The sequence below is a fragment of the Phaethon aethereus genome (assembly GCF_964289735.1).
Source record: "Phaethon aethereus genome assembly, chromosome: 20".
Taxonomy (NCBI): domain Eukaryota; kingdom Metazoa; phylum Chordata; class Aves; order Phaethontiformes; family Phaethontidae; genus Phaethon; species Phaethon aethereus.
The window spans coordinates 6,003,176-6,030,366 of record NC_138596.1 but is presented as its reverse complement, the minus strand read 5'-3'; the positions used below and the strand labels follow the sequence as shown (position 1 = coordinate 6,030,366).

Below are 27,191 nucleotides of genomic sequence, written 5' to 3'. Positions count from 1 at the left end.
AGTTGAGGAGGAGTGGGGTACCCCTGCCGTTTCACTTTGCTTTTCCTGTCTTTCCCCCCTTTTCCTGCCTGCAGCAACCCTTCCTTGTGAAGGCCATGAAGGGACCAGTGCTGGGCTCTTTCCTCACTCCTCCACCAAGCAGCCAGCTCCTCCCTGGCACAGGGCCCCGCTGGCAGAGGGAAGCTGGGTGCCAGGCGCAACCCCTGCTCCCTGCGTGGCCCTGCTGGTGTCGTGTTTCTGCTGTGAATCAGGGGAGCAGGGTAGCGCTGGGCTTGGGAGAGGGACAGGGATGTGTTTCTGCCATGCCTTGCTCTCTCCTGGGGATGACATTTCTATTTTTCACAATCACACGCACATTATATTATATATATATAAAAAATACACCCTGACTTTTTTTTGTTCCCCAATCTTAATTTATTGTCTGTACTTTTGAATGTGTCCCGGGTTTGTGCAGTAGGTGGAGGAGCAGCCCAGACCTGTCCTCTCTTGGAGAGCTCTTTTCTCTAGCATGGAGATGGGGATGCTCATCTGGGACTGATTCTCCTCTTCCAAGTGTGGGTGCAGCCATGTATGTCCTTGTGGCCTTGCTCCATGGTGAAGGACATGAGCGAACCCTGCTATCTCGTGGACACTTCTCTGGGTCTCTTACTTCCACCTTTTGTGGATGCAGCCTTGTTTTGTGCACCTTATTCCTTACAGAAAGCAGGTGGGAGAGTAGGTGTGAAGGGCCTGGTTTGCCTTTGCTTAAATGTACTCAGCACCACGGAGCAGCTCTCGGGGCTTTTCTGCTGCAATGTCTGTGCACTGAACGTGGGAGACAACTTGCCTAGGGGAGAGAAGATCCTCCGGAGGGTTGTCTCCGTGAGAGCCTGACTTCACGTACTCTGCATCCCTTCCTGCAAGAGCCTTCACCATCTCCACCACAGGAGACGGGCTCCAAAATGAAATGTCCGTGTTAAACACCTGACTTGCACTATGTGAATTTCTCCACGTTGTGTCTGATGTGAAAGCCTTAACAGCAATGTCTGATTCCCGTGCTTGGAGACCATGCAGAAACATCTTTTCCAGAGAAAACTCTGGGTTGGGGGTTATTCTTCTCTTTTTTTCTTTTTTATTTGTTTTTATGCTTTTAGCAGGGTTACTCCTTAAAATGACGTCTGTCTTTTGTGAGGGCAGAGTGTGTATGCTCTTCTAGCTGTGCTTCCACACCAACATACCTGCCTGCCCCAGTCTGTCCTGTCCTCATAATTAAATACGAGTATGGGCTATGCTGGAGTTTCCTACCTCTTCCTTGTGCAGTCCTGCTCTGTGAGGGGAGGTGGGGGACTGTGCTGGTTTGGGAACTGGGAACTGCCACTCCAGAGCATGACTTCCCTGTATGGACTTTAGCTTATCTTGGTGTGGGGGAAGCAAGCCCCTTGCTGGTGCATTTGATGTCTGTGTGAAAACGACCTGTTGATGAGATCCTCCCCAGACCCCTCCACCGACTCCCCACCTCTCTCTTTCTCTTGGTCCTGTTCTTGGCATTGCCATCCCATTTGGTGCTGGCCCAGTTCTCCCTGTTTATCCTGGCACATCTGTCTCCTCCACTCCTCTCTTGTTCCGTCTTCCCTCTTCCTGCTGCTTCTCTCCATGTTTGGCAATGCTTAACCTCCCAGCTCATTTCTGCCCTTGCAGACAAGTTTTTTGGTACCAGTTCCCCTTCTCTCACTGCCAGGACCATCTTTTAGATTCTCTGCATCCAACCCTGGGGACAGGAGAAACCGGCTCCTTCACGGTACACAAGTACCATGGAGAAATTTCTTGCATGAGCCTGGGTGAAGTGTGTTGCCTGGTGAGATGAACCATGGGAAAAGTGCTGGAAATTTGCATCCATTATATACCGGATGCATCTTCGGGCATGTTCAAATCGATGGCTTCTCTAGCATTTTGAACTAAAATTAAAGCTTTTAGCTTATTCAGTCGCCTGGACACAGTGACTCTGGGCAAGGCCGAGCTCAGAGCTGCATCTGGCCACCTCTGCAGCCAGCTCCAGGTGGGGCCAGGCGAGGACGGGAGGAACGTGGGGTGGCGGAGCAGCACGGTCCAACACTGCCGCTGGAAGGGCGCAGCTCCCGGGACAGCCTCTGTCCCAAAGCAGCCCCCCAGCTCGGTGGAAAACAGCCCTCATCCCCACAGCCCGCAGTGCCTGCAGGATTCAGCCTTCAAGTGAGGTGGCTTTACCTGTGGGGGGCCATATTTAGGAGCCCGAGGGTGTCCCCCAGGCTTGGGTGGGCTGGTGCAGGGTGTGCAGCGATGGCTGCCGCCTCTGCAGATGCACCGGTCCCGCTTTTGGATGCTGTTCCTCCCGCAGCCGCCGGTGGAGGGCGGACTGGGCTCGGCAGACGTCTCGCCTCAGGGCAGGAGGGGGCTCTTTAGGGGCTCCTCTGGGGTCTCACAGCTCCCCCCCGCCGGGGGTTCAGAGCCCTGGGAAGTGGTGGGGGGCTCCGGGTGCCGGGAGCAGGGGGGTTACCCAGGCAGGAGACTGGTCAGACCCTGTCTGAGGTGGAGAGGAAATTTCGGGTACAGACCAGCGTGAGGCCAGCGGCAATCCCAGGTGTTCCCCTCCATGCGGGCTCCTGACCAGGCCCTGTGCCTGGCAGGGACTTCGGCAGCACTGAGGTCACCCCGTTGTGCCAGGCGGGTGGTGGGCAGCGACCTGAACCTCCCAGCCTCACCCAGCCCTCTGCTAAAGGGAATGGGTGAAAGCTTGGCCTCCCCAAAGCCTCTGGGGGCCGTTTTCTTGAGATGGATGGTGTGAAGTGGTACGGGAGGAGATGAGAGTGCTGCCTCTCCTTCGGGAAGAGACAGCCGTGCTGCCCTGCACACAATGCCGCCCTGAAGGAAGAGAGGCTGCAGGGCAAGGCTCAGCGCTGTGTTTCCGTCTGCCTGAGAGCAGGTTAGGTTAAAAAAGCCAAGAAAATTCCGCATTCGTGGCACTGCCTGTTAAACGCAGATGCAAATAGCATCGGAATTTTATGGAAGTGTGGCTGTTATTTACTTGCAAGTAAGCCCATCCAAGTGGAGACTTGCTTGTATTGCTGGGTTTTGGAGATGGATGGGGATTATATGCACAGCCGAGGCCCGTGCAAGGAGCAGGATTTAGCCCTTGCTAGTGCCGACATAACCAAGGGGCTTGGATCTGGCTGGAGCATAGCAGGGAGCTCGCCCCGAGCCCTGTGCTCCCAGCCGGCCATGAGCGGGAGGAGGGCCATAGTTGCATGATTGCAGGCAAGAGGAGCAGGATGGGCCCCCCCCAAGGTGAGGGCTCCTGTTCTGGGGAGATGAGGGGTGCTGAACGACTGGGAGACAGCTCAGCACACCACACGGGGGGCACTGATGCACAGGCCTTCGATAGAGGGGACCTGCAGAGCTCAGCGGTACCATGGAGCGCGGTGCTGTGCCGGGCGGCTGGGGCGTGCGCATACCACGTACGCAGCCTCCGTGCGGGATTTCCCAGGGAGCGGGGACACCCATGAAGGTGTGTTTGTAGCGGTGAGTTACGCTGTAAGCAGCCACCCCACCTGGCCATGCTGATGGCACTGCGGTGTTGGGAGGGTTAAAAGTAGTGGCTCTGGTCCCTGCTGGAGATCTGGTGCCTGGGGACAATTCACCGTTTGGGCTGTGTTTGTCCTGACTGAAGAGGATTGTGTCGCACTTGGCAATGCTTTGAGACTCCCTGCAAAACCCAGCTACACCAGTTAGAGTTCTTCCGTTGGCTGTCAGCTTTGGGTTGAAAGCGCGGGGCCTTTTTAAAGTCCCTCTGGAAAAACGAAGCTTTGGTGCAAGTGTCCCTGAAAAGCTCTCAGCCCAGGAATACAAGTGCAAGTGTGGTTTCTGAGCCTGGGATCAATGCTGGGTCAAAATCCCTCCAGCACTTGGGTGTTTGGAAAGAAGCAGCCAGTGCTTAATCTTATTCTGATTTTGTAAAATTTATTTTTTATGTGGGTGTTTTTAAGGAAGAAGCTAATTGAATCCTCTTTCTATGATTAGAGGCACCTTGTGAGACTTACTCTCTCCTTTGATCAATAAGCTAAAGTCTGGCTCAACAGCTGCATCTAGATAAAAGTACTATATAAAAAGTATGAGGTATTGTTCTTTTTTAATTAAAATACTTAAAAAGCTGTTTGCATGAGGTTAAGAAAACATTAAAATCCTTTCCTGGGTTATTATTAGCCTATTAATTTAAGCAAAGCCAAAGAGCTTTACAAACCAAATGTACTTTTCACCATGGAGATGACTGCTTCTCCCAGACTCTGCATCCCAGTGACAATAATATTAAGAAAAATAAGGCTGCAACTTTCTTTCTGATCAGCATCTCGTTCCACCTCCAGGTCCAGTTCAGCCAAGCCACGCTTGGTGTGCAAAACTGCAGCGTATTTTAGCCTAAATGCAGGCAGGGACTTTGCAAACTGCTCAGGAGCTTTCTGAGTAAAATGAATTTCTGCTGCTGAGAAAGTCTATGACAATCTTTAACGCCACATCCCTCCAGCCTCCTCCTGCCACTCTTGGCGTGCTGGAGTCTTCCCAAACAATGACAGCCGCCCGCGCCTCCGCACGCTGGCGAGCTGGCTTTGCCTTTAAGTGGTGACAGGGAAATATTCTGGACTAAAGAAAGGGCCTATCCTTTGGTGAACTCTTTAGAAATGGAAATACGCGATTCCGAGTGGTTCCAATGTACCCAGGAGCAGGGGCAGTGATGGCTTCTCCCCCACCAGTTTGAAGGGGCTGTGTTGCAGGGGATTCCACCAAAATGATAGTCTGCAGAAAGCACTTGTGCCTTGTCGTCCTGCGTGTGGAGGAAAGGGATGGCAGCCTTCCTCCTTAAAGCAGAAAGGCCTCGCTAAGGAAGCAAAACCAAGTCTTTAGAGCTGTTTGCTGCTTAGCTCCTGAACGGAATGGGATGGCTGGGCTGGGCAGCAGGGTGAGGCTCAGGGAGCAGCGGATGGGTCCTGCTCTGCCTTTTTCTGTGGCAAATCCCACCTTCCAAAATAACCCGGGGTTTGACCCTCTTTTCTCCTGGTTAATTAAAAATCCCTCCCATAGGCACAAATGATGCCAGGCCAGGCTCTGGGAGAGCTTTGGGCAGTTGGGGTCATGCAGTCCAGGCTGGCAACCCCGGGAAGGGCAGGCGATGGCAACTTTGTCTGAGTCCAGGATATCCCCTGGCTTGGGAGTGGGGTCGTTGCCCAGACCTCCCCAGATCCCTTGCCAAATGATCCCAGGCTTGTGAAGCGGAATATGACCCTTACCATACCACATCCCCCTCCTCAGTATGGCCCTGCCTTCCTCTAGCCCCGTCCTTGAGGGTGCTGAGCAGCCCTCCCTGGGGACGCCAGCATCTCGTCAGGCTGAGCAGGAGCTGGGGTCTGATCCTGCCCTGGAGGTGACACCTCCCACAACCCCGCACGGGGCCCACAACACCCCCAGCGCTGTGCCGACAGGGCCGAGGAAGCGAGGGCGGCGAGAGCCTCCATCCTGGCCTCCGGCCATCCAAGTGGCCTCCGGCTTGGCCGCAGGAAGAGGCTAACAGCGGCGAGTGAGCCACCTCCTCGGCTTTGAGTATCACTTTCAGCTATTCTGAAGGTTAAACGCCTGTTTAGAGCTGCCTATTGAAGGTAGAGCCGGGGGTGCAGCATTGTTCGGACGCCCTCCCGCTTTGTCTGGACGCTTTCAGGGATGCCCTGAATGGGAAGCGGCCGCCCCAGCCCAGCACCCCGGCAGAAGGGCTCCTGGGGGAGAGGCGCTTCCTCCCGCCCTAATGACATTCAGGCCTCCATCGGTTCAGCTCCCGCTTTCTTTCTGCTGCAGTTTAACCCGGGCACAGAGGCCGGGCTCCATCTTACTGATCTCTGCTTGACACTCAATTACCACATGAATGGGAGAGAAAGGCTGCAAAAGGCTTTAACTCCCACTGACCCTCCTTCCCCTCTGCCTGCTTCCCGCTCTCCCTGTCCTACCCCCTCGCCTTTCTCCGGCAGAGAGAGTTCAAAACTGAGATGGGGAAATCAAACAAAGCCCCGCGTAAGGAAACCCATTGTCACCGCCTCCGCCATGGCTCCCCTTTCCCCAGCTATTGTTCCCCTTGAAGTTTGACTTGCTGTGTGGAAGGATGCGAGCAGCTGTTTGCATATTCCCCTGATGTTTTATTGAAAAATAATTGAATCATCAGTTCGGGGTTCTCTGATAAAATGTTTCCTCATAGCACTGGGGCCCGCTGTATTCATAAACTACGTTTCCTTGTAAAATGTGATGGCAACCTAAACTGTTTCCTCTATAAACTCTCGGCGGAGGGATGGAGGCATGCCCCTTCTGCACTCAAGGGGAGAGAAGAAGCTTGCAAACGGCAGGAAAAAAAAAAAAGCCAGGACTGAGACAAAAGAAATTAAACCCTCTTTATTGCCAGGCTCTATTTCCAACCTGTTCTTTTGTTTGGCACAGTCGAATTTGTGGGAGGGGAAACGCAGGTGCAGCCAGAGCACCCTGGTCGGCTGCCTCTTGCCCCGCATAACCGGGGTGAGCACCACAGCTACCTGGGGATGCCTGGTCCTGCCCAGTGCCCTTCCACACTTGGGATCGAGTGAGAGACCTGCAGTGGAAAATTGGGTGTAAAAAGAGAAGTTTAGCTTAAGGAAAGCACAGTGACACATTCCTGGGGTTGAACAAGAAGTCAGCGTGTTACAGCGAACTGAACCTGGAGTTCAAGGCAGGAGCCTTGTCTTTATCTATAGTTCTGCTTTATGTACCTGTTTATCACATACCCTCGATGGTTACAGCACTTCAGAAATAACAATGTCAGCATTACACTTTCTCAAGGAGATTACATGCTTGCTTTCCCTGTCCCCAACCATATGCTGGAGAATTTGTGATGCTCTGATTTCAGCACCCAGCACAGAGATGGGACTTGCTCCTCTCCCAAGCACATGATGTCCGTAAAAACATCTCCCGTATCTCATGTGCTCGCTGACTGTATTTCCAGGACAATTGTTAACAGTAGCCAGCTTTGAATGCTTGAATAAGCCAAACTGGTATTTATGATTACTGTTCTCTTTCTTTTTAATTTGTTTTTTTCTTTTCTGGGGAAGTACTAACACTAAATCTGTAATATTTTGTTGTATTTCTATAACTCGGGAGTCAAGATTCTTTTAGGAGCCAATTCTCCTATTATTTGGCCTCATAAATGATTTCTGGAAGCACAAAGAATAGGTCAAATAAAACCATAGCTGCAAATGCTGATCTCGAGTCCAGATAACCAGATCCTCTGTGTATACAGAGTGCTTCAGTCATTTCTGAAGTGCATAGAAGTAAGATTTTTGTCTAAGGCTTCTTTCCTCAGCTGGTTTTCTATAAAATTGGTACAACATCCTGGGCCGTATCTCTGAGATACTCAAAAGCCTCAGGACTTAGAGATATTTAAAATCCAGATGGAATTTTTGGATGAAGACCACGGTCAACAGCTTCACGTCTCTGCCATCACGTAGCCCTGACAGTGTTCATCTGCACTGGGGACCAGCCTTTGCTGGGGCCCAGCCCGGAGAATGATCTCCTCCGAGAACAAAAGGCCATTACAAACACCACCACCTTCTGCTCTCGGGGTTAGGCATACTCTGACCCCCGTTAGCATAAACGAAGAGCAATCTGTCTGCGTAAATTTATGCCCCTTACACATAATGCATAATGTATATGCATATATATTACAATTCTATGTGCATGTGTGCATGCGTACATGTATTTTTTAAATCCAAATCCTCTACTGAGTGGAGGGAGGGTTAAGGGCTGCAGTTTTTCCACCAGTGCTGCCCAGTACAGCTCCATGCTGTGGGGGAGAAGAGTCTGCACCGTTGCACAGCCCAGCTGTCACCGCCATGGTTACATCCCGCCCATGTACATCCTTCTCCCTCTGGGGACAGTAGAAGAAAACAAACAGGCGACAGATGTGAGCCGCGTTGTTTAAGGCGGTGCTGGAAGGTGCCCGGTGCCGCGGAGACGCGCTCGCTAGGAGAGGCTGCCCTGAGCAGAAGGGGATGCTGAACTGCTGCCTTCTGTGACGTGCAGAAGCACATCTTCCATGGTGGTGACAGGAGCAGTCGTTAATCTCACCCGACCTGGCTATGTCTGCTTCCCCACTAAAAATTCAAATTAACTGCAAGGCAGCAGGTTGGCTTCGCCACTGGGAAACGTCTGCTGCAGCTCCTTGCCTTTGCACAGCTGAAGCATTCTCAACATGTAAAAAAGGGTTCTGTGCATAGCAAGATGTGCATTCAATGCAGAATGAGGTATTTTGAAATAACCTCGCCTGGCGTAAGAGCCTAGCGCACACCTCTGGAGGAACGGGCCGCCCTTCCAGCAGCCCTGAGGAGAGCGCGCGCCCGCCCGTCGAGCCCCAGCACTGCGGAAGCTCCGCTCAGGGCTCTCCCTAGGCCAAGCCAACCCATCCGCCCACCCCAACGCTGCCGCGAGCTGCGGACGGCCCCGAGGAGCGCGGCGCGGCCCTCCGGGGCCCTGTGCGGCCACGGCCGCCGGGCCCGGGGCCGCCCCTCCGTCCCCCCGTTGCCGGGCAACGTGTCGCGGCCGGAAGCCGGCGCGGAACTTCCGGCGCGGCCCGCGCGCGCCTTCCCCTCCCTCCCGCCGCCGCTAAGATGGCGGCGCCCGTGTCGCTGCAGGTGGAGTTCGGGTGAGCGCGGGCGGGCGGCGGCGGGGCCTGGGGGCCGCAGCGCGGGTCGGGGACCCGGGCGGAGGGTAGGACCGGGCCGGGCCCCTCAGTGAGGCGGCCGCAGCTCTGAGGCGGAGCGGCTGTTGCGCGCGGCGTGGGCGGGCCGCTCCGAGCTCCTCTGGGCCCGGGTGCAGCCGCTGTCACGGGGCTTCGGGGCTGCGGCCCCGGGTGGCGGATGTGGCCGCCTCCGAGGAAGCAGGCCGTGGTGTCAGGCATCACCGGGGCGGTTTCCCGCAGCGCTGGCCAGGCAGCGCGGTGCTGGGCCCGGCTGCCGCCGCCCCGCCTCGCCCGCCTCCGCCGAGGCGCCGGCGTGGCCTCGCTTGCCTCCCTGTGTGAACGTCTGGTATCCCTCCTTTCCTTTCTCCCCTTTTAACCTTTTCTTTTTAAATTATTAAAATTATTTATAAAAACCTTCCACTTGTTTTTCGGCTTTTTTTCTCTGTACGTATATATATGTGTGTGTGTGTTTATGTGTGTGTACGTGTGCACTCGCTTTGCTTTGTGTTTCAGTTATTTCAGTTCAGTGTAAACTGATTCCATTATTCTAAAATAGTCGGGTTCTCGCTTCATAGCATTTTGGTTTTCAGGTCTTTGTTGCTGTAGTGTCTGCATTGCTAACACTGGTGCTGGGAAGCTAAAGTGTTTGCAGTGGAAGTCTGTGCATATTTGTGGAAATACTTGTATTATTTTGTTAAAGCCTCCTTTTAGCAGAAGCTAAAAGGCTACTATTTATTTGCTTTTTCCCACCCTTTCATGAACACAGAAATGCCATAACCCTTTAAATACCCTCCTCCTTAAGAATCCTTTCCTCAGTCTTTCCCACTTCCAGCTGCAGTAAGTCTCCTGATTTTCCCAGAGAGTGAGATGCATTTTTGCTTCCCTTGGAAATGCATAAATGAGCTCTCTATGTACAAATCACAGCTGAGTTCCCCACAGCTAGTGCTTTACAGAAGGACCTTATCTTGCAATCTACATTTCCCGCTGTAACAAAGCGTGACCTTGTTTTCATTACATAAAAAAAATGTTTTTCATATAATTGCTGTGACTTGTTCTCTTGCATGAATCTCAGCTCATGTTAATAATCGCTGCTTCAATTTTCAGATAACTATTTTTTTGTGAGCTGGTGGAAGAACACCAACAGAGTGCTCTTTAGGAGGGTTGCTGCATATAAGTAATGCTGCTGAGGGCATAACAAGGGTTCTGTTGTGCTCTTCCATTGCAGAGCCAAGAAAACCTAGTGTGGCATTTTTAGATATTGAATTTAAAGGAACTTGGTAACGTCTGGATGTATCTTTGTTGACATTTAGGTGGGGATTATTTATTTTAAATACTTCTCTTTATTGTGTTGGTTTCCAAGGGATGCGAGGCACCAGTAAGTTTCCAGAAAGTAACTTCATAAGAAATTTTTTCTAACGTAATCTACATCTAAGCTGGAAGAACATTTTGCCACAATTATATGCCCTTTGAAAACAAGTTGTTCATTTTTCTACCTCAGTTGAGTATCAAGTGAGTTGAGTTTTTTAAGAGTTTCTTGATTGTTAAAACTTTGGCCACCCTGTTCAGTCTGGAGTCAAGAGCTCACACCATCTGCTTCTGTGTCCTGTATCCTAAAGTAGCATTCATGTTTGTCATTCATGTCCCTACTCACATGATAAAGTTTTATAATCTTCTAAGACGCAGTTTGGCCTGTGGCCTCACAACATCAGGAAAACTGACTGATGTTTATAAAGCTCAAGATTTTCACAGTTGTTCTTTTTCCTAAAAAGAAATATAGGTGAGGAGCTTGCTGAGGCTTGTAAGTTGCAGTTACAAAAATTAATTATTTTTTCTAAGAGCCTAGGGAGATTAGCTACCTGGACCCAATTTAAATCCCATTTTTTTAAGGTGTGAGGACCAGCTCCTGTGCTTGCCAATCTCTGCATATTTTGCTCATAGTTGGTCTCTTGTGCTTGCAGAGGCCATCACTTAGTTATCTGAGGCTAGTCCCTCAGTACATTCTGAATATCAAAAGAGAGGTGTTATTCAGGCTGTTCAGTGGAGGAAGGTTGTGTATTTATTTATTTATTTTTACTTGTCACCATTGTCACTTGCTCTGCTTGCTTCTCCCAGTCAAGTCCCTCCCGAGAGGGAACACTTTGTAGTAAGTAGATCATGAAAGCATTGCTGGCTCAAAGACTGCTGGCTCTGCAGCTGACTTCCTGTGTAACCTCGTGTGAGTCATTTCCTCTCTCTGTTCACAAGTAGAAACTGGAGTAATATTTATTCCAGAAGGATGCTACGATTTTTCATGTTTTGTGAAATGGCTTGAGACTGCTGGCTAAAAGGTGTTAGGGATGTTTGATGTAGCGTGGTGGCTGTAATATTGTTTGACTTGAAGCAATGCTGATAGCTGAAGGGAGAGGGAAGGCATTAGGCTAGAGGCTGCACGGCGGTTTGTAAGCGCATTGGGATGGGAGCCATCTTCCTGTTCTGTTGGGATGATGCCTGGCACCGTGGGGTTCTGGCCCGCAACGGAGCCTCCTGTATGTGTTGGCGATGCGAGATGGCAACTTCCCCTACGAACTTGTGGTTTGCAAGAGGGAAAAAGACAAAGAGAATCCTGTGCTAAATATAGTCTGTGTCATTTGTTTTCTCTGTTGTGGCATCTATGTAAATCGCCTCTTTTGTACTGTCTTCCTTTTGACAATAAAGCAAAATCTCAGTGGTTCATTGTTTTTATTTCAGAGGTGGTGCAGAACTCTTGTTCGATGGTGTCAAAAAGCATCAGGTGACTTTGCCCGGTCAACCAGAGCCTTGTGAGTATCAGAACCTGTTGGATAACTTGAAAGAACGACAACAAATGAAACAAAGCTGGTTTGTACAGCAGTTTCATTAGCTGGTAACAAGAATAAATGTATTTTAAAAGCACTTTCAGGCATGCCGTGGATCAGATAGCTGGTCAGATGATGGTTAGTCCTCATAGTAAATACCAAGGAGAAATAGCCTGAGCATCTTTCCTGTCCTCTAAGCACTTGTGAATCAAGTACTTCCTTAAGACTTGCCTCCTTCCTCCTGGATAGACAACAGCCTCTGAATGTTTCCATCAAGTCTACATTTGTCTTGCTTCATACTTGAAACCACCAATAACTTCTTCTCTCCTTTGTTTTTTCTTGCCTGTTCTGAGGTTTCCAAGAGGCACATATATATGTGTGCATATGTATGTAGCATATGGATATGTGGATGTGTGTATAACAATGTAACATAAATGTATTTTATCTACTCATTTGACTTTCAAGTATATGTAATTATTTTATATTAACCATGCAGCTGAAAGTGGCAAAGCTAATGCTGGAATGTGGTGCTGGACATCCTGCCAATAGCCTTCCCTACTATAAAAAATAGGATGCTGCTAAGCTAAAGACTTGAGTGTCCCAGTGATAAACAGCCATAACCTCTGGTTTGTGATTTGGAATATCAATATTGAGAAGTGCTCTACTGACGCTTGTTTGTCCTTATGTGTGTGCATACTTCAGTTGCAACTTAATTTTGCCACAGGTATGTTTTGAATTCTTCCAGCTAGATAGTAACTCTTTATGCTGTTTGAACATGGGATTATCAACTGAAATAATACATCAGGGAATGTTAACAGCTAATATCTCATGAATGGCTAATACCATAATCTATGTGCTGTGAACGTTCAGGCCTGAAATCTTCTTGCCATGCCTGGAATTAGAGATTGGTAGAAGCACTTTTGATGCTTGGACATAAGTATGTGTAATTCAAATACAATAGGAGCACTGGAATAATGTGTTACCTTGTTGTTAAGGACAGGGACTAGGGATGCAGAAGCATGACCTGATGCTGATTTGTTTTGTGAGTTTAGTTGTGTTGCTTAACTTTCCCCCGTTGCTAGTGAAGTAGTAGTGATACTTTCATGTATCGCAAGGGAGTTCAGCATTAAATTCCAGCACTGTTAAAGCACTTAAGGTCCTTGAAGACAGTAAAGAAATGCCAAAACACTCATTTAGTTGGTTTATAAACTTGGGGGCTAAAGTATCATTTTCTTCAGTGTTCTGTAAATTTAAAATACCCACTGCTATCCACCACATTCGTGGTGTTCAAACCATGATCAGATGCTCAAGAAGGGGTTATTACATGAGATGTTTAATTTCTACCAGGGGAAGGGGGGGATATCAAATATAAAAGAATGATTCTTCTAGCCTGATGGTTGTCAGTGGTGCGGTTGTATGTGGCCTAATCCATTCCCACTTGAAGCTGCTGGGAAGACTTCTGCAGGCTTCACGAGGAGCTGGATTTATCCTAAAGGATAAATCTTTCCCTGAAGATCTGGGGTTCAAACTCATGATCTCCAGTGATTCATTCCAGATTTCATCTGACACATTATTGCTCCCAGCTTTTCACGCTGCCTTGTTTTTCAGATGCTGCTATCCCTGTAACAAGAGTGGCAGAATGGACAGCGTGCCCACTTGCCAGCTCCCCTGGTTTGCAGCCTGCTGTTTTCATGTACATTGAGTGACAGGGAGGTTGCAGTTTTGGAGCAGGTTGTGGATAGCAGCAGCTGAAGAGCAGACACTGAATTGTGAGGTTTCTGCTATAGTGACATTTACACCCAGCACAGGGATGGGGTAGGCAGACTTGTGATTAATGTCTGACAGTAAAGGATCACTGGAGACACCCCTTGTAATATTTCTGGATGAGGATTATGTTGTAGAAGTGAGGAGTCAGCAGAAATGGATCAGAAACATGTGAATAAGAAATTTGGTAAATTCTTGTGATTTTATATTATTCCTAATGCCTTGTATTTTCCTCATTCACATTAAGAAAGTTTAATTCACCTGTCTCTGGGTAAATAAAGATTTATGTAGTATGTTCCCTGCTGCCCTTGTGGAGCCAGAATTACAATGATTAGGGAAATAAACCAGTTTAGTTCTACTCGGTGCATACTGTTGCTTACCTTACCCCGTATGTCCATCACCTAATACTCTGCAGAGGGATCTGTAGTAGGAACGCTGCTTGAAGACCTGCACTCCTAACCCCATTTTAAGTGATTTCATTAGCCATCAAGCTTATTTTTGGCCATTTTGGCCTCTCTTACCCACTCTTCCTTTCTTTCTAGGTTATTTTTATCTTTGTCCTCCTTTTTGCGGAGCAGCAGCTTCTCTCTGGGACATTGGACCCAGCTATATTTTAATTGTTTAGGCATTTTTATATATATCCTAGAGGTGTAGGGGAGTGGAAAATTATATGGAGAAATACCTACAAATACTTACGTGAGTGAAACAAGCTGTGCTCCATAGTTGATAAGGGCAGTGTTCTGAATTATAATAATGTTATGAACATTATTGAATTATTATGTGAACAATTATTATGTGGTCATTTCCTTTTTCCTGGTAACGGGCAGTAGGTGGAAAATAGGTGGGTTCCAGATCCAGTTAACTTTTTCAAGAAGATTTCATTCTCTGTCCTTTTCTGACACCTGGAGATGGGCTCCTGGAGGGATTAGGAAAGGTAGGAGGAAGGAAGCTGCAAATGGGCCAAGAGCATGCCACGAGGGGTACAGCCGTGTGGCAGGACCTATTTTTATTATCCAAGGGGCTTTTTGTAGCCTAACGTCAGTAAAACAGCAGTTCTTTATTTCCAAAGTGGAGCTGTCTTAGCCTCCACGTTGAAGTTGCTGCCAAGTAAGAACTTAAAAAGGTGTGATATATCTGTACAGACAGACGAATTTACATAAACCACACTTTGTGCAGGGCTGTGTAATCTTTTAGCGCTGTTGCGGAAAGAAGACCTCAAGTTAAACGAGAATCTTGTCCCAAACTGCTGGCTATTTTGGTGATCCCACTGATAATGCTGTTAGAGGATCTAAAGGCATTAATGCACTGTTGGCTTATTCTGCATAAAAACAGTGCGTGTGGGAGAAAGCAGCTGGGGGAATAACGATATTTGTCACATGGAGAGAGGATTAAATTGGCAGGGAAATCAACTTTATTTTCAAGCATCTAAGAGGCTATTAGAGACAATGGAGCATAAAAGAGAGAAACCCTAAATTAAAAACTGAAAATCTATTTGGCAGCCTCCTCCTGAAACAAGCCACAGTAATTTAACGAAGTGCTTCAGTAATCAAATAGATCATTGTATGACTGCTCTGCAAGTGATGCTGGAGCTCCTTTCTCCATCTCGCTGGGACTCACAGTGGTGGATTTGTCTGTGGCCATGCGAATTGCATGGATGCTGTTGGAGGGGTGGGAAGTCACTGGCATTGTTTAACCCTTGTAGGCATTTCAGGTTTAACTCAGCAGCATCATGCTGATGAAGAGTGTTTACAAAACCTTTCTGCTGTGCTCTCTACTGGATGTTGTGTCCGGAGGTTGGGGCTGTTTGTAAAGTCTCTGCCAGTTGTGCTACAGGCTACTCAGCTGCGGGTCCAGGCCTTTGAATTCCAGCTTCTCCTGTGGTTTCAGTGATGGGACTTGTGTTTTTGGAGCAGCAGTGACCAGTGTCAGCAGTGATTGCTTGCACCTTCTGGGGTAATCAAGAATTCACTGTGTGTTTTGGCACTTACGAATCTGGAAGGATAAATTTTTAATCAGTGTGTTTTGGTAATTGTTTGTGGTTTCCCTTTACCAAAACCCCAGGGAAAAAGCCTGTTGCTAATCAGATTTCTTTTAGAGGGAAAATTAAAATAATATGCCAAGTGCTGCATATGTTAAATCCCCGTAAGGGAGAGCATGGTCTGCTCCTCGAGATCTTTGCTTTCCAGGGGCCTTGTTCTGCACAGCGTGGAGGACTGCTGGGGACTTGGGAGCATTCATCTCCTCAGAAAACAGCCTGGGGATCTCAAGAGATCAGACCTGTGTTACAGGCAGAGCGGCTTAAAAAATACAGCATGGCCTGTGTTCAGAGTTGACTGGGATGCTATGCCAGAACAACGTGTAAAATCAAGAGTGGCAGTTGGCATCACTTGTCTGTAAATGCCCCGTGATATTGCTAGGTAGTATGTCAAAGTGAAGTTATTAATATTCTGGAATGCTTTTCGTGCTATGTTTATTATTCCTAACATTTTAAAACTTTCTCCAAAGAAAGAATAAAAATATATTTGGTAATGCAAAGACTTATTAGAAGAATGATAAAAAACCTCCATGGAATTCCATGCAGTGAAATCTTTTTAACCACAGTGTGTGCTACTCGCAGGTCTCAAAGGACTTTGGGGTTATTCCCCTACTTGTGCATCGCTCCTAGGCAGGTAATTATATATTTGCTGGCAAGGAAAGGGGACTCAGTGGGTTACACAGAGTGGGACCTCAGGCTGGACTAGCTCAGTGCTGGATCCTGGCTGCTCTTTCCAGCAATTGGTGTGAGCAGCTGCATTTGCAGCGCCGGGAGCCCGGCATGATGCCGCGGGGCTGCTGCCGCCACCATCAAGCGGTCCCTGCTGCGTTTGCAGCCCTGGCTGCAGGACTCGGCGCAGCGGCTGCTGCACAGCTCCGGGTCGCCGTCCCAGAGAGGCCATGCGTCGCTTCTGCGCAAGGAACGAGTCCTTCGGAGGAAACGGAGGAACAAATGTGTGCCCTTGCAGGAGCAGTCCCAGCGCTCTCTGGGGAGGCGATGGAGCTGCATTACCGGATCAGCTCATCCCAACTCATTGTGGAAGGAGCTTCCCAGGCACCAAGAAACCAGCTCTTGTGTGTGACCAAATCCCTGGGATAACAAAGCCTGGCTGTTCCACCCTCCTTCCCAGCCGCTGTATTGCAGTGCGGACACCTAGCAGGATAACCTTTCTGTGCCAGGCCCCCGCCGCTCTCCCTTTTCTCTTGGTGGGATTTGCTGTGCTGACAGCACCGTTCGGGGGGTGGCAGTGGAGCAGGGCTGGGGAGGAGGATCCGGGCCCTTTAAACCGCTTAGCATGCCGTTCACACGGCTCCGGGCCAGCTGTTCCTTTCTCCTCCTGCCCTCACTCGCAGGAGTTGTTTGCTGAGCTCAGAGCTCCTGTGCAAAATTGCTTTTCAAAAGAGCCACTTTCTGCTTAATTAAACAATGAGCCGCCGTCCCTCTGCACATCTGTAAAGCTCCCTCTGCAGCCCCTTTATCCCACAAACTGCTCCATTCTTACCTCCATTCACTTGTAAATCTTAACCCCCCTCTCCTCCACCCTGATCATCTCACTGGCCCTTTCTTTTTCCCCTTTCAAGTAAGACTGAGGGCCTTGGAGTATCTGTGGGGGTGGCTGGGTTGGGTGGACAGGAATCGGTTTAATGGTGCTTGCTCTATGTGAAAGTCTAATAATAGCAAAGCAGATCTGAGCCCGAAAGTGAGAGGTGAGGACTGGACTCTGCACAATTTCTGTATTTAGAGGAGTAAAATCATTTTTACTCATCTGGAGTTCCAGAGCCGAGCTGAGACACTGACTCATCCAGCAGCCAGAGGGGACAACCAGCCACCAGCCAGGCTGGGAGAGGGGCAAGGACTTTACTCCAAGGCACTTTCTGATCCAGCTGGCAGTGCCAGGGAGAGCCCAGCCCAGGGGATTCCCTCGGCCAGGCTGGCTGCATGCAGGGCAGTGCCAGGCTGCTGGGGAATCCCTCTGTTTGCTGGCAGGAACGGCCACCTTCCTCTGTGGTCTGGGGTCTCACATCAGCTCATATCAGTCTCTTGTAATAGTGATAAGGTTTTCCTTTTTAACCCTCGGTGTGTGTGCACACAAAACACAGAAGCTGGGAAAATAGGAGAGGGGAGATTTCAGTTTGATGGGTTTTGGCTAAGCTTTATGCCCGCAGTTAGTAATGCATTCTCTGAATCGTCTTCCTGAGCAGCTTAAAAAAAATTAACCAGCAACATTCAAGGTTAAGCAGGATAAATGAATGGAAAAGTGATGAGGTGGGATATCTCCTTTATCACTGGGAAGGACAGATTATAGCCAGGGTGACGCAATATCATCTAGCATAGATTGATTGGGAGGGATGAAGAAATGGGAGTTTGGTGCATTAGCAGAATATTTCTGACTGCAAAAACTGTTAGACCATGGCACAGTCTCCTTGGGGTTTGGTAGCAGGTCTACATTGCTCAAGCATCTTAAAATCAGAGTGGGCAAGGCTCGGAGTGGTCTTTTGTTGACAATAATTCTGCACTGGCAGAGTTATAAAAATCACAGGGCCTGTTAATGAGATGTTATTTTTAATGTCTGTGATTCCCTGGCTGGCACTTCACTGCCAGTGCGATAGTCTTTGAGGCTCTCCCGGTTCCTTCCTTTGAGCAGTTTTGAACAAGAGGCAGGACCCTGGGCCAGCACTAGTGATCTGTGATCCTAATTAAAAGAGACAGTTTGGTCCACTGGCATTTATTTGGGAGCCTGAAGTGACAATAGCATTGGGTGTTACGGGATTAGATGCTCTGACTTTGGAAATGAGTAGGGATTAGGGTTACGCTGAGGATCAGATCGGAGCTGCATTTTTTGTCACAGGAGCTGATGGATCTGGAAGCTTGCTGCTGGCTAGCGAGTGGGATTGGAGATCCCTTGAACTTGTGTTCTCCTGCCAGGGAGTGGAACATCCCAAGCAGCTCCTCTCCAGTTCATGAGAGCTGTGATTAAAATCTCAGGGCTGAGAGTTGTTGCATGATGCTGTGATCCAAGTCTTTGCTGCTAATAGGAGGGCTATGAAAGACCCCTGTGATCCTTTCCCCTTGTGTGGGGACACAAGGAAATGGAGAGGAGCATTGCTCTTCCAGCTGAGAAGTGAGAAAAAGATGTCGTAACACAATTAAAAATTACAGAAGCCAAGACCTTGACATTTGTTTGTAGCAGACAAGAACAGATGAGAGAAACAATTGGGATTCTCTTGTGTCTGGCTGTAGTTACCCCCTAATTTTTTCCCTAGTACTTAAATCACTGCCCACTCCAGTGCGTGGCAGGATTGGCTTGTGCGCGCTTGTCGGAGAAAATGGATTTTGCTCTTGCTGCAAAATTTTGCCTTGCTGCTCACTCTGCGTAGTACCAAACCCATTTGCCTGTGACTCCATTTATATCAGCTATTCCAGGTCTTCTTCTGCACATTATGGCACACCATTGTCTGCTTCAGTGAATGATTTGCATATCACATGGGAGACAAGAGGAGTCTGAAGGATCCCTTAGGTCGGGTTTTGTATCAAGCTCTTTTAGAGAGCAGATTCCTGGAGGGCCATCAGATTCAAAAGCAGAGAGAAGGCATACACCTGGAGGGGCGGCAGCTATTGGGAGCTGGTTCATCTATTTTAAAAACAAGCTGCTTAAGCAGGGAAAGGGGGATACAGATTGTCTTTCCATACATTTCCATGCAGGCAGGGGGAATAATGGCAGAGGAGCGGCAGGGAAGGGGCTTTGTCATGGTTACAGGCCGGTGGCTGAGAATGTGGGTGGAGCGCGCTCGTCCAGAGTTAGTGACCTCAGCAAATTGGAGCTCAGCCATGGTCAGTATGATAAATGATCTTATTCTGGGTCAAAGAAATGGTACCCCACAGGGAGGTATCCGCAAGGCGGCCCGGGAAAGCGCTGTGCTCTTGCAGCACTGACCCCTTAGTGACCAGTGCTGCATATATCTTATTTATTACGGACCAGAAGGGAATTTTCCATGGTTTGGCCTTTCTAAGGTTCCCCTATTTCCCCAAAATAAGCTCCCGGTTCCACAGCCAAGGCAAGAATATGGGTGTAATTACACCCTCTGGGTGCCCTTCGAGGCACTGTCTGCTTTGTACGGGTTTGTATGCAGGTTTTAAGGCACGGGACGCAGAGGTGTCTGGTCATTGCATGTGTGTGTGAATCTGCCAGCGACCTGTGCAGCTCCTTGGGAGCCGAGAGCTGAGTGTATGTGTCAACTGGTATTACGGTTGCACAAAATCTTTTGGTGTTTCTGTGCATTTATCAGTTCAGTGTGAGATCCTTCTAGTGCAACACCCAGCTTGGTGTTTCTCATTTGAGGCACCTGGTTTCCCTCTGAACACAGCAAGTGCCCTCTTTGCTGAGTTACGACTGATGAATCTGTCAGGCCCAGGATGTTGTACTGAACTGGGAAAGATCTATGGATTCCAACCCTGATTTTGAGGGTGCAAATGAACCCAGGCTCTTGTTCCAGGCAGTGCTAAGATGGAGTCTTAGATGCATTTCTCTTGCAGAGGAAGCTCAGCAGATTCTTCGTTAAGGAACAGTTGGGGTAATGCAGAAGATCAGGCCTTAGAGAATATGCAAGAGGACCGAGCAGACTGTGCAGTTCTGTCTGCCACAACCAGGAGTGTTTATGATGCAGCTGGGCTGAAAATGAGCCCATGCTGTTGGGTTTTTGTGTGCACGCTCGCTGCAGTTTTTGCATCCTGTCCGCTTGCGTGACAAGCCAATGACTTTGTGTCACTGCAAGCACACACTTCGTTTTCCTGAGCTGTGTGTTTCGCTGGGTGATTTGTTTTATGCATGTATTGTGGATTTGAGCTCCCATCTGTGCACTTGAACTAAGCAGTTTTCTCAAACGTTTGTCGGTTTTTCTTTTTTTAATTAACTTTAGATTATTTTTCCTGAGAATTTGGAGAGGTTTGATGTACTGTTAGCACAGGCAACAAAAGCTGTCTCTATATACAAATGAGACAGGGATTTCCTACCATGTGCTTCTAGTCCCTCCTTTGCAGTTTGAGAATATTTCAGCTTCCTTGGCCCATTCACTCTGGCTTCTCTGCTGATCGTGCCAATGGCGAGGACAGTTAACAATAATTAGAGTGGATTTTTTGGTGTGGATACTTGTTTGCTGTGAATGAAATGGAGTAGGCTACCAAACGGATTTTATTGAGACTATGCAGTAATGATAAAAATGTATCATGACTGGGATGAGCTGGGCTTGAGTTGGTGATGCAGGAGTGAAATGCTGTATCGTCTCAGCTCTCACCTGAACCTCACTCCTGGGCCAAAAAGCACGATTGCTTTTGCAGCCAAATGGCAGCACGTGTAGCACAACTATGCTCCTGCAAATAGCAAATGCCTCTGTTCTGTGAGGGAGGCCAGCTTGAGAACCAACACGAGTGCAAAATTGCTGTGCTGTAGTGATGGTTTAACTTGTCAACAGATGTGGTGCCTGACCAGGTTGAGATTTTTTTCCCTCTTTATATGTCATTTGTAGAGGACCTGCTGTTTGCATAGCAAATCCTCAGCCCAGGGAGCTGGAAACCTGTTAGACCGTAGCATAGTATCAGAAAGAAAATGTCTTCAGAACGCTATATATGTCAAGTGTAAGAGATAAGCAGTTGTGCTATAATTTACCTCTTATTATTTCCATCATGATAACATGCAGAGTCCTGAGCTGTTGATCAAGACTGCTGTTTGAGGCACTGAGCTGCAAGATGGCTTCTCCCCAGACCACTTGCAATGGAAGTAATCTTGTTGCTTTTCAATATCTTGTTTGTGGGTGATGGTTTTGGTGTGGCTCTGGTCATTTTTCATCCTATATAATTGATTTGTTCTAGTAATACTGGTGTACAGAATGTAGAGACATGAAGGTGGAGGAAAAAATTCAATGCTGAGAAAGCAGGCAAAAGTATTATGTTTTAAGGTTGGCTGCAGAGAAGGGGTCTTAATTTTCGTTGCCGTTTGGGGTAGGGAAGTTCCAGGCATGCACAGGGGTATCAGGTTTTTTCCCTACTGTCTAAATTCTTCAGTACGTGTGTACGTGACTTCTGGGAAGGAGTAAATGAATGTAGGCTCAGGTGGGGCTGAAAATAACATTTATTATGGAAGGAGTAGGGGTGAGGGAGTCTTTCAGCTCAGCCTTGAATAAATCAGTTCTCTCGCCCCTTCGTCCAGGCTGCTTCTAGGTGTCTGTCTTTTATCCAGCTGGTGCAGCATGTTTCTGTTTAAATGATCTCTCCTGAAAGGTCCCAGAGGAAAGGGCTGCTTATTCCACACAAGGAGAATGGTATATGGCACAGCTCATTGTTGTGTGCCCTGCCGCCAGTGCATAAATATGAAACAGCTCGCGAGCGTTGCTGCGGTGGGGCTGGTGTCCCCTTTGCGCACCCCCCTCCTTCTCCTGAAGACTCCTCTCCATCTTTCTTCCTCTCCGGCGTTCATTTCTTGGTGATGGAGAGCGGGAGCCGTTTGGGTGTGAGATCCTGAGGGCTTCACGTTGCAGCAGCATTTTTCAGGGGAAGGCGAATATAGTTAACTCTTCTTCCGGCAGCTGACTGACCAGCGTGGTGTATATATATACACCTTCTGAGCAGTGCTCACCGTCCCTGGTGCACATTGCTAGAAAAGCAGCAGAAAATGGTCTATTTTGTGCTCTTAACTATGTATCATTACAAGGGAGTCGTGGATCGGCCTCAGGTGTGTGATGCAGCTCACCGGGCAGTTTTAAGGTACAAAGCAGCTCTTTCTGCCCTGATCAGAGCGATCCAGTGCTCAGAGGCAGCAGTACCTGTCGTGCGCCAGGCAGCCCCGCGGTGGGACCAGTGTGCTGGGGGGCAGGCTGCCATCCGGAGGCACCGATGCCCTGGGAAACGGGGAGGGAATCAGAGGGAATCTCAGAGCATCCCCCTCCCCCTTTCCCTGGGAAGACAAGCCCCCATCTGCTGCGGATGGACATGTCCCCATTGCCTAGTTGATGTGCACCTGCCTATGCCAGGACTGTTCATCCTCGGTGTGACAGAAGTGATGGGAGTAATGTTATTTGGAAGAACCCCAGCTTTGCTCTGGGTAGCATCCATGATCCCATAAAATCCTGGGGTAAAGCAGGGACTGAGTCGAGCTGCTACAAGCACATTTATTTTTGCCAGTCATGAAGTAAACACACGGAGAATCGTATGCAGAGTTTGATTTTAGCTCGGAGAGGCGCCTGCAGAAAGGTTCCCCATGACTTCAGCGAGGTTACCACATGTGGGGGAGACGTGGAAACCCATCCCACCATCCCCGCTTGTCCTGCCAGTGGGACTCCAGCCCTCACTGGTAAATTTGTGCCTTCAAAAAGCTTCCTCACGCCTCAAAACCAAACAAAACTCTTTCGGGGCTTTCAAAGGGCTGTTTAAAGGAGCCCCGGGAGAATAACTGATTGTGGATTCAGAATGATGAAGTGGTTTGTGGAACGGTGAAATATAGAGGCAAATGCAGGAGAACTTCACATTGCAATTTGTCAGCTTCTCTAAACCCTGTAACAGATTATTCCCCCCCGCTGTCGCTTCTCACCTCTCCAATAGGAAATTAACTGATGCTATCACTAAAGAAATTGTTTTTGCCTCACAAAGTAAAATTGATACTATAAAAACCCGCCAGCAGTGTCTCCTCCTCCTTTTACATGAAGACGAATCCTTCCTGTCACCTACTGAAATGGAAAGATAAAGGCTGAGCTTTAATAAAGAAGCCATAAGCACAAGGTGTGGAGGGAGGGAGGGAGAAGGCACGGCATGGGGGACATGCCACGGCAGCAGGTGTGATGCCGAGGGATATTGCAAGCATCCAGAATACAACTGCTGTGGCCAGCACCTGCATGCGTGTTTAATGCATGGTTATGTACACATTTGTGCCCCAGAACTCCTGTCCCCAAGAGTTTGTGCTGGTTTTGGTACCAATGGTGTCTGCCTTTCGTCCTTTCAGGTACTTAGGCTTGCTTGTTTGGACTTTCTGAATCTAATTAAATACACACAGAGTTAAACATCAATTTGTTAGGTGGTAACAGAATGCACAGAATATGGGCTTTGTTAAAGAAATCTTAACATCGGCAGTCTCCTGCAGGATTGATGCTTCAGCATGGACTGCATTCATTCTTTGTGGGGTGCGTTTTCTGTGGGAAACCCCTTCTGTCAAATTGTGGGGTTTGGGGCAGAGCCCTGAGCTCTGAGCTCCCCTGAGGCAAGGCTGCCTGTTAGATGCTGGTAAGGGACAGTCCTGTTGGGTGGTTTCTTTGACTGGAGGTTTGCAGCTATCCCCATCCATCCTGCATGTTCCTCAACTACTCTTTTGTGGATAAACAGTCACTTTGTTCTGGCATCAGCTAGGAGCCGTCAGCTAGTTTGTAAACTGCTGTTCTTTCTCCTTTCAGGGGATATCAGAAACCTGCTAAAGTGGATCAAACAGAATCTGTTGAAAGAACGACCAGAATTATTTATGCAGGGGGAATCTGTGTAAGTACGGCTGTTGTGAATCTTCCTTGAGTTTCTCTGTTGATCCCCACAGTTTGGGATACGTTTTTCCTGTTGGTTGCAAGAAGCAAGTTAATGACCATGAAAGTACGGGATTTGCTAGAGTGATAATGGGAGGTGTCCCCACACTACACCTCATGCTGTTCCGTGGAGAGTGTCTTCTGCAGCCCTTACCCCAAATCTTTAAATCTTAAATGTGAAGCAGGGCCACGTATACTTTCTCTCCATTGTCACCTGGAGTAGCATAGCGCACGTATCCTCAATTCCAGGAGTTTTAGCAGGTCTGTCCATTCCCTGCTGACATCACTGGGACTGAAGCAGTCACTCGGAGAAATGCCAACAAATATTTCTTCTGGGAAATGTATTTTTATTGTCAAAATGGGGCCAACCTTGGGGCGGGGAGGGGGGAGCCAAGAGAAATGGAGCAGAGTAAGCTGTGCAAGCCATCCCTGACTGCGGGGTGGCGCTGGGGGTGTTTAACATTCGTCACGGATCTTTGTGAGCTGAAGCGTGTGCCAGGTCCCCTGGTAACAGGAGACACAATTGCAGGACACTGAAGATCAAAGAGGGGGAATCCCTTTGCCTGTAATCAGGGGCTCGGAGTGGATCCCGGGTGTTCAGTGCCGTTGGTCGGGGCACCAGAATAGCTTTCCCTACCTTCACATCAAGCTCTCTGCACTCGACTGTAGTGCGTGGGTTTTAATTACCGGCTTTTCTACATCGTAGGTAAATGTAGTCATCTCGGAGCATCCTCAGGAATGGTGCATTTTGATTCAAATGAGCTTTGGGATTGCTCCTGCCTCCCTTTTATTTGATCTAGAAAGGGCACACAGATTGTACCTGTTTCCACCTCCACGCTAGGATTCCTTTCTCTCTTTGGCTTTATAGGCGGTCAGCTTGTGACCTGTGCTGTAACATCCCCTGTTCTTAACTATTTGTGAAGCTTTTTAGCAGCCCTGTATCCTAATTATTTCTCTCTGTTCTGCAGGAGGCCAGGAATTTTGGTGCTGATCAACGACGCAGACTGGGAACTAATGGTCTGTACTCCTTCAGCTGGACTTTCTGTGTTGATAATATTGCTCTGTCTGTTCTGTGGTTCCTCTCAGAGAAGCTATTCCTGATTCTTGCCCCAAGCAAAGCATCTCGTATTTGAGGGGGAAGGGGCAGGCTGGGATCTCTCTCCCTGTATTGCACCGTGGCTGTTCAGAAGCCTGGAGCCTTTCTCTAACCTGCTGAGTCTCAGCAGCCAGCCAGTCTAAAGAGAGAGCACCCATATTCCCTGGCCTCCAGCAATGGGCTTCGCACCTCTGGCTGCTAGCAGGTCTCCCCTGTGCGTGGGGTGACAACTTAGTGGGTACCAGGCAGCTCCCCACCCCCGGCAGACCCCATTTGCTCGAGTAGCGGGTGAGGGTGGCCCTGGCGAGATTTCTACCCAAAGAGGAAACCAGTAAATATCTTCCCTTTTCGGCCCGCTGTTGTGCGCAGACAACAAACAGCCCCAAACTGTTTTTCCTGCCTCAGGCAACCACCTGTTTTGTCAAAACCCTGGTCCAGAAACCGGTGCAGGATAATGAACGTCAGCTCCTTGTCTGAGCTCTCACCTTTGCTTCCGTTAGGATGAAAACATCAGTCTGTCCCCTTCTGCTCACCCTAACATGCACCATCATCTTATGAGCTGTTTTCTCTTTGCAGATAGTATTTGGAAATGACATTTAAACCATTTTTCATTTTTGTTCTTGGCCTGCAGGGTGAGCTGGATTATAAACTCCAGGACCAGGATAATGTCCTTTTCATCTCGACGTTGCACGGCGGGTGAACTCCTGGAAAAAAAAAAAAGATGATGTAAATCCAAATCCCTGGGCAAAAAAACTAAAAAAAACCTAAACCCACCCAAACCTCTCTTGAACTGCTTGTGCCCGGTCTGTGCGTCTTCCCACCGCGTTCACTTGTTACTAGACATCCAAATAAAGTCCTGCCAGCACGCAGCCTGCTGTCCACCACAACAGCATCCATCTTATGGTCCTCATTTCACCTCTCCTGACTGCACTTCCAGGTACCCTGACAAGCAGAGAGCACCTGCAGCGTGTGTGACACTGTTTTTCAATGATGGGAGGAAGAGGGGTGCTGAACCTCGAGCAGGATGCTGTGTCTTTGCAGGCAATGAGGCGTTCTAGGGGAGTTGTGCCTGCTTTGGGGCAAGGCTGGGGTGCCACGGGAAGGGTGAGACATGAAGTGCAAGGAAAGAAAGGGTGACTTGACTAGTTTTCCTCTGAGGTGGCAGACATTACAGCTTCAGAGCCCTTTGTAGTGGCTTTCTACTTGTTGTGATATTTATTTGTGGAAAGTAGGAGAGAAACAGGCTTTTTTGGTTTTGTTTTTCTGATGCCTTATGCCTCTCATATCTGAGCAGCATGAAGTACTAGCCCACAAACTATGTCAATTTATAACCATTTGGTTGGAGGGGAAACAAACCCGTGCCTGGCCTGAGACAGCATGGAGTGATAAGGGCAGCAAATTATCCTTCTGTCACCATGATGGACAGGATTGATCAGCCTGCGCTGCATTCTGTGCAGGTGGGGAGCGGTGGGGAGCTGCGTTAGCCTAGCGGGGAAGGGCTGGGGCTGGAGGTGCAGGGTTAAAGTGGAATCCAGGGAAAGAAAGTCAGTGCCTTTTAACCCTTTCCATCAATGGGAGGGGGAGGCATCTTACTACGCACCCTGAGGAAGTCCTGTGAGCACAGCGGACTTGGGTGTGCGCGGCTCTGCTAGGACACGAATGCTCTTTGCTTTCCAGAAGTTTCCTTGGACAGATGGACTGGCCCGCCTGCCAGCTGGGAGGCCACGGTGAGAGCAAAGGGAAGGGGTCAGAGAAGATAGCATTGGCACCAACAGGTCTGAAACTCCACGAGCTTCTAGGAGTGTCTGACTAGGATATCTTCCTCGGACCCTTCCTGTGCTCTCCCCTGCCGTGCTCACCTGCATTTCGGCAGGGCTCCAGCAGCACGCGGTGGGCTGTGGTGGCAGCACTCCTGTCTGAGCAGCGGCTCTCCCAGGGCAGAGGGCTTGCCGGTGCCGTTAAGCTCAATCAGCGCATCTCGGAGATGATCTACTGCGTACCATTCGCCCGGTGCTCCATCTCCGGGAGCTGCCGAGGAGGAGCTGGGAGGTGGCGAGCTGCGCGGTGCACCAGCCCCTGCTCGGGCAGCCTGGCCTGATGCTGCGAACGCTTGCACAAGGAGCCTTTCCCGTCCCACGCCTGACAGAGGAGTTCCTCTGTCTGCTGTGGAGGGAGTGCCAGA

At 49.0% G+C, this 27,191-nt stretch overlaps 1 protein-coding gene across 1 annotated transcript; it reads left to right on the top strand.

Annotated features, from left to right (window-relative positions):
- Positions 1 to 8,678: 8,678 nt before the first annotated feature.
- URM1 (ubiquitin related modifier 1) lies at positions 8,679 to 26,023 on the top strand (the record flags this gene model as incomplete). Its single annotated transcript, XM_082008975.1, has 5 exons — positions 8,679 to 8,713; positions 11,477 to 11,547; positions 23,794 to 23,875; positions 24,882 to 24,930; positions 25,641 to 26,023. The coding sequence occupies 5 exons, from the start codon at positions 8,679 to 8,681 to the stop codon at positions 25,707 to 25,709; spliced, it is 306 nt and encodes a 101-aa protein (XP_081865101.1). The 3' UTR covers positions 25,710 to 26,023.
- Positions 26,024 to 27,191: the final 1,168 nt, after the last annotated feature.